The sequence below is a fragment of the Oncorhynchus tshawytscha genome, linkage group LG13 (genome assembly GCF_018296145.1).
Source record: "Oncorhynchus tshawytscha isolate Ot180627B linkage group LG13, Otsh_v2.0, whole genome shotgun sequence".
In the NCBI taxonomy this organism is placed as follows: Eukaryota; Metazoa; Chordata; class Actinopteri; order Salmoniformes; family Salmonidae; genus Oncorhynchus; species Oncorhynchus tshawytscha.
Genome location: NC_056441.1, coordinates 9,387,371 through 9,402,183, shown reverse-complemented (window position 1 = coordinate 9,402,183; position 14,813 = coordinate 9,387,371). Strand labels below are relative to the sequence as shown.

Genomic DNA, 14,813 nt, shown 5'->3' with positions numbered 1-14,813 from the left:
ATAAAAAATCAATCTTAACATAAAAGTTAACTACCATTTGATGATAAAATCAATACCCAATATAATCGATGGGGCAAAATTGAATCATATTTAGTCAGCCAAACAATTTAACAAGTGCAAAAAGTGCTCCCAAAATCAATTAAAAGATGAGAGAGGCCTGTAATTTTCATCATAGGTACACTTCAACTATGACAGACAAAATTAGGGGAAAAAATCCAGAAAATCACATTGTAGGATTTTTAATGAATTTATTTGCAAATTATGGTGGAAAATAAGTATTTGGTCACCTACAAACAAGTAAGATTTCTGGCTCTCACAGACTTGTAACTTCTTACAGAGGAGGAATGGGCCAAAATACCAGCAACAGTGTGTGTGAACCTTGTGAAGACTTACAGAAAACGTTTGACCTCTGTCATTGCCAACAAAAGGTATATAACAAAGTATTGAGATAAACTTTCGTTATTGACCAAATACTTATTTTCCACCATAATTTGCAAATAAATTCATTAAAAATCCTACAATGTGATTTTCTGGATTTTTTTTGTCCCCTCATTTTGTCTGTCATAGTTGAAGTGTACCTATGATGAAAATTACAGGCCTCTCTCATCTTTTTAAGTTGGAGAACTTGCACAATTGGTGGCTGACTAAATACTTTTTTGCCCCACTGTATATAGTACCAGTCAAAAGTTTTAGAACACCTACTCATTTCTTTAGAGAGAGAGAGAAAATAGTGAAGACATCAAAACTATGAATTAACACATGGAATCATGTAGTAAACAAATCAAATCAAAATATATTTTATTATGCTCAGTTTGGCCGTGAGGCCAGATCTAGGAAGAGCACCTCACATTAAGCATCTCCAATCCAAAATAAAATCTAGAATCGGCTTCCTATTTTCCAACACTCCTTCACTCATGCTGCCAAACATACCCTCATAAAACTGACTATCCTACAGATCCTTGACCTAGCCTCCAATACTCTACTCAGCCTATTACAGTGCCATCCGTTTTGTCACCAAAGCCCCATATTCTACCCACCACTGTATGCTCTCGTTGGCTGGCCCTCGCTACATATTCGTCGCCAAACCCGCTGGCTCCAAGTCATCTATACGTTTTTGCTAGGTAAAGCCTCGCCTTATTTCAGCTCACTGGTCACCATAGCATCACCCACCCGTAGCACATGCTCCATCCAGCAGGTATATCTCACTGGTCATTCCCAAAGCCAACACCTCCCTTGACCGCCTTTCCTTCCAGTTACCTGCTGCCAATGACTGGAACGAATTGCAAAAATCACTGAAGCTGGAGACTTTTATCTCCCTCGCTAACTTGAAGCATAAGCTGTCAGAGCAGCTTACCGATCACTGTACCTGTACACAGCCCATCTGTAAATAGCACACCCAACTACCTCATCCCCATATTGTTATTATCATTATATTTTTTTATTTTGCACCCCAGTATCGCTAGATGCACATCATCATCTGCACATCTAGCACTCCAGCGTTAATGCTAAATTGTAATTATTTTGCCTCTAGGGAGGTAAGGAAATAAATAGGCCATAATCTTACCTCATTTACACACACTGTACATAGATTTTTCTATTGTGTTATTGACTGTACATTTGTTTATTCCATGTGTAACTCTGTTGTTTTTGTCGCACTGCTTTGCTTTATCTTGGCCAGGTCGCAGTTGTAAATGAGAACTTATTCTCAACTGGCCTACCTGGTTAAATGAAGGTGAAATATATATATATATTTGTAAATTAAAGAGTCTTGATGGTTCCAAGCTCTTCCCATTTAAGAATGATGGGGACCTTCAACACTGCTGAAATGTTTTGGTACCCTTCCCCAGATCTGTGCCTCGGCACTATCCTGTCTCTGAGCTCTATGGACAATTCCTTTGACCTCATGGCTTGTTTTTTTTTGCTCTGATATGCCTTATCAACTGTGGGACCTTATATAGACAGGTGTGTGCCTTTCCAAATCATATCCAATCAATTGAATTTACCACAGGTGGACTCCCAATCAAGTTGTAGAAACATCTCAAGGATGATCAATGGAAACAGGATGCACCTGAGCTCAATTTCGAGTCTCATAGGTTCTGAATACTTATGTAAAATAAGGTATTTCTGATTTTTATTACATTTGCTAACATCTTTTAACCTGTTTTCGCTTTGTCATAATGGGGTATTGTATGTAGATTGAGGGGAAACAATTATTTAATACATATTAGAATAAGACTGTAGTTTAATAAAATGTGTGGGGGGAAAAAGTCAAGGTGTCTGAATACTTTCCTGAATGCACTGTAAACATACGGGTTGGTGGCTGAAAATGAGGTTAGATCTTATCCAGCAGACTACCTATTGATACGACAGCTTGCACCTGAACACCTAATGCCTCTGATATAATCCACAGACAATACATTTCCCTCAATGTAGGCTAGGTCACATGTAAGGAGGCACACTCACCTTAATCCACTTAACTGTAAACATTGGAGTGGTGGGGGGTCACGGTGCAACGTCAGTGCTGCACGTGTCTCACCTGTCTCACCTGCCCTCCCGTGCGGGTGATTAGACAAACTGTGCCCCCCCCCGGTGGGGAGATATCGCGCCTCTGTTGATCAAATCCTACGATAGTAAGGAGGGCGGGGGTTGAACCGGAGATGTGTCAAGGGATGGATCACGGCTGGTCAAAAGGGAGGCTACTTAAAGCACTGGTCCTGTCCACTCACTCTGTACATACTGTTTTTTTATCTGTCTGTCTGTATGCGTTTGTGTGAAGCAGTGTCCAGACAGCCTCCCCAAGAAGTAGAGAGTAGAGACATGTCAGGAGGAAGTGGCTCAGCGCATATGGACGACTCGCAGGACCTGCCTGACTTGCCGGTGAGTTCACACTTCACCCTGACATTTACCTTACTATCACCTCACACCTTAACATACACTAATGTTTACACCAGTGGCGGTTGGTGACGTTTTAAGATGAGGGAGGATGCAATTTTTTTGTTATTTTTTTGATGAGCATGATCTTATCTATTACAGCGTATTGGATGACTGTTATTTATATTCCATTCACCCAGTTCAATGTAACAGCGATAGGTTTAGATTACTGCATGATACTCTAATTATCCCTATACCCATCATGAGGATGCTACAACCTAGCGTATGAATGAGAGTTTGCAGGTGCAAACAGATTGACAGAAATTATAGCGTAATCAAGGTGATAAACAGTGACACATTCATTACCACCTTGCACACTCTTGCCTGCATATAGCTGATCTAGGGTGTAATCATTAGTCCAACAGTTGCAAAATGAGAGTTTCTACCGGACATATTCAGGTATGTGTATCCCCGTTTAATTTGCTTCAGTTTAAGAATTGTTTTTCAACAGAATAGGCGGAATGACTACATCCCTGATCACACGCAATCACAGTTCACTTTATTTTTTTTATTTTTTTAAATGTAACCTTTATTTAACTTGGCAAGTCAGTTAAGAACAAATTCTTATTTACAATGACGGCCTACACCTGCCAAACCCGGACGACTCTGGGCCAATTGTGCGCCGCCCTAGGGTACTCCCAATCACGGCCGGTTATGATACAGCCTGTGATACAACTTTCATAGCAGCCACATTCATTTTGCTCGTTGTATAATTCCTTCTCGCAGCTACACACTCTCCTCCTCTCACCTTTTCCCTTCGCTTTTGGACTTCAGTGCACAACACATCAGCTGTCTGTGACCAGGCGAAAAACAACTTTCCAAGGCATTCCTTTATATCATAACCACTAACCGCTACACACAGCTTACATCGTTATCACCATATCAACTAACGTCATAGTCAACATAGCTACTAGAACTAACGCGTTATTAAACCCGCTACAATCATGCAGTACAGTGTACAGTCAGCAAGCAGTTTAGCAGTTACACCGGCGGCCCAAGGTGGCAATAAATTAATAAAAACCAAAAGCTTACCTTGACTTGTAAGAGTTTCAGTGTTGGATAGCCATAGCCAGCTAACTAACTCTATTTGAGCCGGGTGTTTGAGTAGGCTAAACTAGCTAGCTTCATTTGCTAGCAAAGTGAAACGAATACAACAAAATACAGCTAGCTTGCTCTCTCCTGCTTCTCCTTCATTTGTAAATAAATAAATACTATTGTCTTTCTCTTTCAGACAACTACTCACATTTTATGCACTGCAGTGCTAGCTAGCTGTAGCTTATGCTTTCAGTACTAGATTCATTTTCTGATCCTTTGATTTGGGTGGACAACATGTCAGTTCATGCTGCAAGAGCTCTGATAGGTTGGAGGATGTCTTCTGGAAGTTGTCATAATTACTATGGAAGTCTATGGAAGGGGCTGAGAACCATGAGACTCCTAGGTTATGTATTGAAGTCGGAAGCTAGCTGTCCTCCGGCTACACAATGGTGCTGTTGTGGCTACCGTAGACCTTTTTAATTAGACCTTATTAATTATTTGGTGATGTGAATATATTTTGTATAGTTTTATCTGAAAAGGATAACTACTTTTGTTTGACTTTTTTATTTTTATGAAATTCACTGAGGAGGATGGTCCTCCCCTTCATCCTCTGAGGAGCCTCCACTTGTTGACACCAACTGACTGTCCTCGTTTGTGGGTCATTCCACGAAATGAGTGCCTTTTGCGTCCATTTGATATTTTTAAGTAGAAATTGTGCACAAATGTTAAATCTTAAAAGCCTCATTAAATTAAATGTCCTTTTAATATCACAAATATAATAAATCTGATTTTATTTATTTATGATTTTGACCCACCTAAACGCACCATTTCTCCATGTTTTCACAAATCATTGTAAAACCCTAGTTAATTTTTTGCTTTGACAGTAATTTCTGAAATGTATTGTTTATTTAATGTGGTTAGTGATTGATTCATTGTCACGTAAAAAAAATATATATGGTGAAAATGTCACTTGAAAATACTCTAAAGAAACATGAAACATCTAATATGGTCTTTGAACAGAAACACAATACAGCTAATAGTAAGATAAAGATCAGATAAAGAGCTGGTTTTACTCTCTTTTATTTCTGGTGTTTGTGGTGGAAAATTGAGCTGGTCGAGCATAACATGTCAACTCAGTTACCCATAGACCGGCTAGAAATGTTTTTACTATTAACATTTTTTTGTTGTAAAGCGTGCATTCAATTGCCCCTCCCTGATGGACACAACAAGCTTCTATTTCCCCCTATCACAAGGGGCTTAATGGATGATTTAAGATGAAATCGTCAACCCTGTTACGGTCTTCTGTGTTTATTTAGCACTTAATAGGCAGTTACTATAGTATTTCAACAATAAAAATGTATTTAACCTCTTGAGATGGGAAAACATTTTTTATTAAGTTGAATGTTAATTGGTGGAATGATACTTGTAAGTGTTTGGAGACTAAAAGAAGAGCTGACGTCATTGATGTAAACCTATGTGTTTTGATTTTTACAGACCAAGAAGGCCAGACATGAGCTGGACGTTGGACTGAACCAAGAGCCAAGGTCAGTTTTTAATTGTTTATTTTCTAACATTCAATGTTTAAAAAAAATGGAAAGTCACTCAGAATGAATAAGATGCATGACCAAAGGAGGAGATGTTTGACAGGGTCAGTCAGCTTTGTCACTCACACACTAAAATATTCTTGAGTGATTGTTTTTTTTTTTTCGTATTGTGGCTGTTAGTGGTCTTTCAAAGATTCTCCCGTTGAGGGTTAGACCGATAAGTGCGGATTGTTGAATAGTTCGATGGTCCGTTTTGATTGGACTCTCATTACCACAGGTAATGCTGACCAGAGTATGTGAGCGGTGCTGGAGCGCAGCGAGACCAATTTGACTGGGGTGCGGAGTGAGATATCCAAAGGCTGGAGCGCATCAGCCTTCTCGCCTGCTCCAGTAGCGCTCACCTCACGAGCTCAGGGCATGCCCGGCCCAGCATGCATCTGTAGTCTACATGTGTGCTGCTATAGCCCCTTGCTTTAGCTACTGTCTTGCAGTTCGCTAAATATTTTCAGAAAGAAGCTGATAAAACACACAGGTGCTAAAACAAGGTGACTTACAAAGATGAGGACCAAGAGAGGGAGTGTGGTGATGTAATGTCCTAAACTAAAGAATCATTGTGGAATCTGAAAAGACACATATCCCCAAAGCATGATGGTGTACTTACTACGTGCACATGCTAAAAGAAAGGAATGAAGTTTGTAGATAATTATGTCCTTGTAGCAAAGTATTTATAAACAAAAAATCAGATCTCAGAATTTTTGTTTTACTATCTATATACAATAGGCCATAATTAATTTTGGCCCAATAGGCCTGGCATATTCCAACTTTTAAAGTGCTTTCTGTTATAATAGGATTATTTTGCGTGAAAATCTCTGCATTTCTGCCCAGCCTGGCAAGAGTGGCCAAAAGTGTGTTGAGCATCCCCAGTGACTGCAAGCACGGAGGACATTCTCCACTGCTGTCTTGACTCCAGGCACAATCGCATGAGCCTGAAGCCACAGACTGGACAAACTTGTGTTTCTAGAAATTTAATTCAAAGGCACTGTAGACTGAGCCAAATAAGATGGTTTTTTTCCATGTAATTTGTATTTAATTCAGCCTACAGTACCAGTCAAAAGTTTGGACACCTACTCATTCATGGGTTTTTCTTTATTTTTACTATTTTATACATTGTAGAATAATTGTGAAGACATCAAAACTATGAAATAACACATATGGAATCATGTAGTAACCAAAAAAGTGTTAAACAAATCAAAATATACTTTTCCTTAACTCTGCGATCCAACTCATCCCAAACCATCTCAGTTGGGTTAAGGTCAGGTGATTGTGGAGGCCAGGTCATCTGATGCAGCACTCCATCCCTTTCCTTGGTCAAATAGCCATTACACAGCCTGGAGGTGTGTTGGGTCATTGTCCTGTTGAAAAACAATTTATAGTCCCACTAAGATGGGATGGCGTATCGCTGCAGAATGCTGTGGTATCCATGCTGGTTAAAAGTGTGCTTTGAATTGTAAATAAATCACTGACAGTGTCACCAGCAAAGCACCATCACACATCTTCCTCCATGCTTCACGGTGGGGACCACACATGCAGCGATCATCCGTTCACCTACTCTGCATTTCTCAAAGACACGGCGGTTGGAACCAAAAATCTCTAATTTGGACTCATCCAATCAAAGGACATATTTTTTGGTTTCTTTGCAGCAATGCAACCACGAAGGCCTGATTCATGCAGTCTCAGTTGATGTTGAGATGTGTCTGTTACTTTTATTTGGGCTGCAATTTCTAAGGCTGGTAACTCTAATGAATTTATCCTCTGCAGCAGAGGTAACTCTGGGTTTTCCTTTCCTGTGGCGGTCCTCATGAGAGCCAGTTTCATCATAGCGCTTGATGGTTTTTGCGACTGCACTTAAAGAAACTTTCAGAGTACCCAAATTTTTCTGCATTGACTTTTTCTTCATGTCTTAAAGTAATGATGGACTGTTGTTTGTCTTTGCTTATTTTATCTGTTCTTGCCATAAATATGGACTTGGTCTTTTACCAAATAGGGCTATCTTCTCTGTACCAGCCCTAACTTTTCACAACACAAATGATTGGCTCAAATGCATTAAGAAGGAAAGAAATTCCACAAATGAACTTTTAACAAGGCACACCTGTTAATTGATATGCATTCCAGGTGACTACCTCTTGAAGCTGGTTGAGAGAATGCCAGGAGTGTGCAAAGCTGTCATCAAGGCAAAGTGTGGCTACTTTGAAGAATCTCAAATATAAAATATATTTTTATTTGTTTAACACTTTTTTGGTTACTACATGATTCCATATGTGTTATTTCATTGTTTTGATGTCTTCACTATTATTCTACAATGTAGAACAAAGTCAAAAATAAAGAAAAACTCTGAAAAGCGTAGGTGTCCAAACTTATATAGACTAAAATTAAATGTTTTAAGTGCTGAGAGCTTTATGTCCCTACCAGCCTATTGTGTTGCACTCACAAATGCTTCACAATGTATTACTTTGTAGGCTATAGCCATGAAATTACAGCCTGTAGTTCCTTCTTAGTCTCCCTGTCTGTTTGTCTCCTGACCTATTTAGAGTGTTTATATGCTGTTTAATATGACACGTAGCCTATTTAAAATGGTGAGCTTCTTACAGTTTTTATTTATTTATTTGTATTTTTTTTCCCTGTTGACTGCAGGGCAGTTTTTTTTTTAGCGGAGCAGTTGAAAAGGACGCTCATATATTCTGGTGCTGACTGTGCTGTGGGTAGGAAATAGGCTGTGATATTTGGTACATGGATGTCGATGCGTGTTTTTTTTTTAGGGGACTACGTGATGACCAGATCCCTCCTACTCTCTTCGGCTCAGGAGATCAGGACAATTCATACTCTACGTTGTCTAATGCCCAGCTTGATGGAGGTGAGTGGCTTCTAAGAGAAGATGTCTATCTATTGGGGTGTGAAGATCAGATGGAATCGTACAACATCAGTGGTGGTTCATTGGTACAGATGGTTGACTGTTGGTTCAGTCTGGTTCAGACAGAGGAGTGAGGCCTTGGGCTTGGGACGAGTTCATAACTCACTCACACACACACCGGTACGAGCTACACACCCTACACACACACACACACACACACACACACACACACACACACACACACACACACACGGTACGAGCTACACACCCTACACACACACACACACACACACACACACACACACACACACACACACCGGTACGAGCAACACACCCACACACACACACACACACACACACACACACACACACACGAGCTACACACCCTACACACACACACACACACACACACACACACACACCACACACACACACACACACACACACACACGGGACGAGCAACACACCCTACACACACACACACACACACACACACACCGGTACGAGCAACACACACACACCGGGACGAGCAACACACCCTACACACACACACACACACACAACACACCCTACACACACACACACACACACACACACACACACCGTTACGAGCAACACACACTACACACACCAGTACGAGCAACACACACTACACACACACACCGGTACAAGCAACACACCCTACACACGTACGAACACCACACCCTACACACACACACACACATCGATACGAGCAACACACTCCTTGGGTCTACACTCCCTTTTCATTTGTCATAATGAGAGCATGTTTTGTAAAAAAAAAACATTCAATTAAGCATAGCTACCGTTGTTCTTTTTTTTCCCAGCGGTGGCCAGCAGAGCGCTCACCACAACAACAGCCTCTGAATATAACTCCCACATCTACCAAGGAAGCAGGTGAATATCCTCTGCTGTGATTGGTTATTCAGTGTTTCCTGGTCCTGCGGAGCCAAATGGGTGCACAAGTTTTGTAATATCACTAACAAGCCTGAAAATCTAAGGTGTGATGACGAGTTGTTTTGTTGAATCAAGTGTGATAGTGCTAAGACAAAAACCAAAATGTGCCCCCCTTTAGGTCCCCGGGACCAGGATTGGGAAACACCTTGTATGTTGGGACTTGCATGCCTGTTCAAATAAAACTTTATTGTTCCCGCAGGGAAATGCATGGTGCAGCCAGATGTAATCGGTGTTATGATGATTCTAGTTCTACTGTATAAATGCTAATGTAGGACTGTATCTGTGGAAAGTCTGTTCAGGACCCATGTTGCCCTACCAAGCAAAAAAGCAGTAACTGCTCATAGCGTGGAACTGAGAAAAAAGGGCTTTTATTTACCTTGGTTTTCACAGTAACTTTATACAGTTACTGCTAACATGACCCCCATTTTCTCCAGAACACAATAGAAGCAGGATACTTGTCCACATGGTTAAGCATGTATTTAATGTAGCAAAATAATGACATTTAACTCTTTTTTTGGGGGGGACCAAATTAGCAGTTACTGCCTTTTTGCTTGGTAGGGTAGCATATGTATCAAGTGTTTCAGAGTGAGGTTTGCTGATCTAGAATCAGGTCCAACCTGCGTAATGTTATGATTCCATGTGATCAACAAGGCAAAACTGATCTTAAATCAGGGCCCCTAATTTGAGACTCTTGATAAATGCGGGCCTAGTTCTCCGTTGCATGCTATTGGGTAGAACTTTATTGCAAAATTCTGATAACTTTCCCTAAATGTCCAAGTTTTTCCTCCCCCCAAAAAATCCCTGTTGGAAGATTTAGGAAGGAATAAGCAGGAGAAATAAATAAAATATTTGGGGAAGGTTCCAGAATTTTGCAACCTTACTTCAGTATGTCTGTGCATCTCTCCCCGTCTATCCCACAGACCAGCAGTCACATCCTACACCACCAGCCAGGGTGCCTTTCCTCCTCTGGCCCAGGCCACAGTCTACGCTGCCTTCCCTCAGGCAGGACAGACCCAGGCTTCTGTCTATACTGCCTTCCCTCAGGCAGGACAGACCCAGGCTACAGTCTACACTGCCTTCCCTCAGGCAGGACAGACCCAGGCTACAGTCTACACTGCCTTCCCTCAGGCAGGACAGACCCAGGCCACAGTCTACACTGCCTTCCCCCAAGCAGGACAGACCTACGGCCTCCCACCATTTGGTCAGTCCCTCCACGCTGCTCTAAGTCTTCTAATATAGTGTAAAGCAGGAATGGGCAATGGGGGGGCCCCCCTTTTTTTATATAGGCCTGCAGATTTAGGAGCTCAGTCGGGGGTTAGAATAGTAGAATAGACATGGTGCAATATGGAAACATGGTTGTGCATCTTATGTTCGTCACTGACACACTCAATTAGCCCATGTCAGCTAAAACATTTTTGACTGCTAAGTTAGTCTAGCGAGTTAGTCGCTCTCACTCAGATATCGTATTTAAAAACTGTAAACATTTCTTTCCACCTTTATAGTAAAATGTGTAGAATTGCAGAAAATTCGTTATAAAATCGCAAAATCTTCTCTCCGCCCCATGGCAAAATGTTTAGAATTGCAGGAGATGAACCCTAAAATGTATATTAATTTTCTCCCTGCTGTCAAGGGGGGAGGCTGCTAAAATGTGTTGCTCACAGTTCAAATTGTGCCCCCCCCCAATCAAAGATGCTCGACTCTCGTTGCATTTTCCCCACTAATCGTTAAGGTTAAGATTGGAGAAGCTGATCCTAGATCTGTACCTAGGGGAAGCTGATCCTAGATCTGTACCTAGGGGGAGCTGATCCTAGATCTGTACCTAGGGGGAGCTGATCCTAGATCTGTACCTAGGGGGAGCTGATCCTAGATCTGTACCTAGGGGGAGCTGATCCTAGATCTGTACCTAGGGGAAGGTCTGATGCTAGATCTGATGCTAGATCTGTACCTAGGGAAGCTGATGCTAGATCTGTACCTAGGGGGAGCTGATCCTAGATCTGTACCTAGGGGGAGCTGATCCTAGATCTGTACCTAGGGGGAGCTGATCCTAGATCTGTACCTAGGGGGAGCTGATCCTAGGTCTGTACCTAGGGGGAGCTGATCCTAGGTCTGTACCTAGGGGAGCTCTCCCCCCCCACCCCCCACCCAATGCTTCCTAACATCCCTGCATAATAACCCAACACGACACTTTGGTTTGTTTATTACACTTGAAGCTAGACAGCTACGTCTTGCAACAAATACGTTTCAACTTTCTTGACTGAAAAGTATTTATTTCTAACTTGTTTCCTTCTCTACATCTCTCTTCTTCTTTCCCGTTCTACCTTCTTTCGCTCCCTCCCCTCCCTCAGGTGCTATGTGGCCAGGTATTAAGTCAGAGACTGGGCTGCCTGATGCAGCACCCTCTGTTGGCCAGCCTGGGTTCCTCAGCTTCAGGTCAGCATATACCTCAACCCAGCCAGACCCAGGCCATGTGCACTGCTCATACCCCAGCCAAGGCAAGCTATCTTTCTCACTCAGTGCTGGAAAAGACTTATCGGTGCCAGCACATTCATGATCGGTCCCATAGTGTGAACCAGGCAGTTTACTGGACACAACTATCTGCGGGCTAGAATTTAAACAGATGTGTTCTTGCACTTTTCACTACTGTTGCTACTGCGAACCCTTGAGGGAAGGATCTTGAATAGTCAGAATGAGTTGAAGTGTTGATTCCAGTCTGTTTTTTGTTTTTGTTGTTGTTGTTTTTGTTCTCCAGTGTTTTGACGTGTCTGTTTTTTCTCCTCCAGGCTCCAGTTTCACTACATCCAGTGTGTACACTAACATCCCCTCAGCTACCACGGCTACACCTACAGAGGCTCACCAGGTAAGGACTGGCCGGCTGGCTTGGAACAGGGAAATGTCACTGGAGTCTAAGGCATGCACCAAAATCTCTGTACAGAGCCTTCCCGTGCGGTGCGTGGTGAAGTCACTATACTGTCACGTAGGGGGCGTGTCTAAGGGAGCGGCGTTGCTTAGGGGAGGGGCGTTGCTTAGGGGAGGGGCGTTGCCTAGGGGAGCGGTGTTGCTTCGGGAAGCGGCGCTGTCTAGGGGAGCGGCGCTGTCTAGGGGAGCGGCGCTGTCTAGGGGAGCGGCGCTGTCTAGGGGAGCGGCGCTGTCTGGGGGAGCGGCGCTGTCTAGTCTAGTGGTGCAGTGGGGCTTGTCTAGTGGTGCAGCGGGGCCTAGTCTAGTGGTGCAGTAGGGCTAGTCTAGTGGTGCAGCGGGGCTAGTCTAGTGGTGCAGCGGGGCTAGTCTAGTGGTGCAGCGGGCTAGTCTAGTGGTGCAGCGGGGCTAGTCTAGTGGTGCAGCGGGCCTAGTCTAGTGGTGCAGCGGGCCTAGTCTAGTGGTGCAGCGGGCCTTAGTCTAGTGGTGCAGCGGGCCTAGTCTAGTGGTGCAGCGGGCCTAGTCTAGTGGTGCAGCGGGCCTAGTCTAGTGGTGCAGCGGGCCTAGTCTAGTGGTGCAGCGGGCCTAGTCTAGTGGTGCAGCGGGCCTAGTCTAGTGGAGCGGGCTTGCGTCACAAATGGCACCCTATTCCCTACATAGTGCACTACTTTTGACCAGAGCCCTGTAGTAGCCCCCACCACCCTCTTTTGCCCTCAGAACAGCATCAATTTGTCAGGGCATGGACTCTACAAGGTGTTGAAAGCTGGCCCATTTTGACTCCAATGCTTCCCACAGTTGTGTCAAGTTGGCTTGATGTCCTTTGGATGGTGGACCATTCTTGATACACACAGGAAACTGTTGATCGTGATAAACTCAGCAGCGTTGCAGTTCTTGACACAAACTGGTTCGCATGGCACCTACTATCATACCCCGTTCAAAGGCACTTAAATCTTGTCTTGCCCATTCACCCTCTGAATGGCACACATACACAATCCATGTCTCAAGGCTTAAAAATCATCCTACATCTCCTGTGACATAAATAAGGGATCATAGCTTTCACCTGGTCAGTCTGTCATGGAAAGAGCAGGTGTTCTTAATGTTTTGTCCACTCAGTGTAGAGGGAATTGTGGTAAAGTGATCTCATTTGGGATGCACCCTTGTTGTTTCACACGGATCTTCATGTCTCGTCTCTGTGTGTTTGTCCTGCTGCAGGAGTTCAGCAGCTATAACGTCAACTCTCTGGGCCAGACCCAGTTCCCTCAGTACTACGCCCCGCCCCTTAGCTACCTCCCTGCCGGGCTGCCCAATGGCGAAGAGAATGGATCCAATATGGGCGTGGCCGGGTATCCAGCTATAAAGACAGAGGGCAGTGCCTTGGCTGGACTGCCCAGCACTACAGGTACTTCAGCCGTTCCTCATAACAATAGCTACTAGTTACCGTTGTACCAGTTACCATAGCTACTAGTTACCGTTGGTACCAGTTACCATAGCTACTAGTTACCGTTGGTACCAGTTACCATAGCTGCTAGTTACCGTTGGTACCAGTTACCATAGCTGCTAGTTACCGTTGGTACCAGTTACCATAGCTGCTAGTTGCCGTTGGTACCAGTTACCATAGCTGCTTAGTTACTAGTTACCGTTGGTACCAGTTACCATAGCTGCTAGTTGCCGTTGGTACCAGTTACCATAGCTGCTAGTTGCCGTTGGTACCAGTTACCATAGCTACTAGTTGCCGTTGGTACCAGTTACCATAGCTACTAGTTGCCGTTGGTACCAGTAACCATAGCTACTAGCTACCTGTGGTACCAGTTACCATAGCTACTAGCTACCTGTGGTACCAGTTACCATAGCTACTAGTTGCCGGTGGTACCCGTTACCATAGCTACTGGTTACCGTTGGTATCAATTACCATAGCTACTTGATACCTGTGGTACCAGTTACCATAGCTACTAGCTACCCGTGGTACCATTTACCATAGCTACTCGTTACCTGTGGTACTAGTATCGTCTTACCTTAGGACCATCCAGGTACTTCTGATACCTCCCGTTATAGGATTCACTCTGTCTTACTGTATGAATGCCAGTTCCATATTCATTGCATGTGTACATATACCTGGATGGATAGCACTGTGGGATCAAGTAGGAAGTTAAAATTGTTTTAGATTCTCTACATTGCTTTGATTATGGGCTTGTTAGGGCCATATATAGGCTGTGTTCAACTTTCAGAAACATGGAGAGTTTAACGTCTTTATGTGTGCAGTGTTTCAACTGTCAGTCTTCAACATGCCTGTGCCCTCTACCTCAGATGCATGCCCACGTGAGAACCTCCCGACCGGCGTAGCCCTGCCTACAGGTGTGGCCCTCCCCACGGGGGCCCTGGACCAGGACGAGGCGGGGAGGAGGAACCCTGCTGGGAAGGCCAAGGGGAAGGCCAAGAAATCAGACAGCAACCAGCCTACTGACGCTGACCTGGAGGTAACGATAAGGCCCACATGAACACAGATATAC

General features: G+C 43.6%; 1 protein-coding gene across 5 annotated transcripts in view; it reads left to right on the top strand.

Moving 5' to 3' along the window:
• The window catches only part of LOC112264319 (eyes absent homolog 3-like), a 31,814-nt gene that overhangs the window by 4,325 nt on the left and 12,676 nt on the right, over positions 1-14,813 (top strand). For 2 of the 5 annotated variants that reach the window (XM_042295144.1, XM_042295140.1), the window contains exons 2-10: positions 2,780-2,877; positions 5,461-5,510; positions 8,327-8,421; positions 9,264-9,333; positions 10,314-10,594; positions 11,739-11,885; positions 12,174-12,250; positions 13,519-13,705; positions 14,611-14,780. In XM_042295144.1, coding sequence (XP_042151078.1) covers positions 2,818-2,877; positions 5,461-5,510; positions 8,327-8,421; positions 9,264-9,333; positions 10,314-10,594; positions 11,739-11,885; positions 12,174-12,250; positions 13,519-13,705; positions 14,611-14,780 — 1,137 coding nt within the window. In that variant the 5' untranslated portion in view covers positions 2,780-2,817. Of the gene's footprint in view, positions 1-2,056; positions 2,119-2,776; positions 2,878-5,460; positions 5,511-8,326; positions 8,422-9,263; positions 9,334-10,313; positions 10,595-11,738; positions 11,886-12,173; positions 12,251-13,518; positions 13,706-14,610; positions 14,781-14,813 lie in introns of those variants that run through there. The other 3 variants (XM_042295142.1, XM_042295143.1, XM_042295141.1) reach the window with 3 other exon arrangements.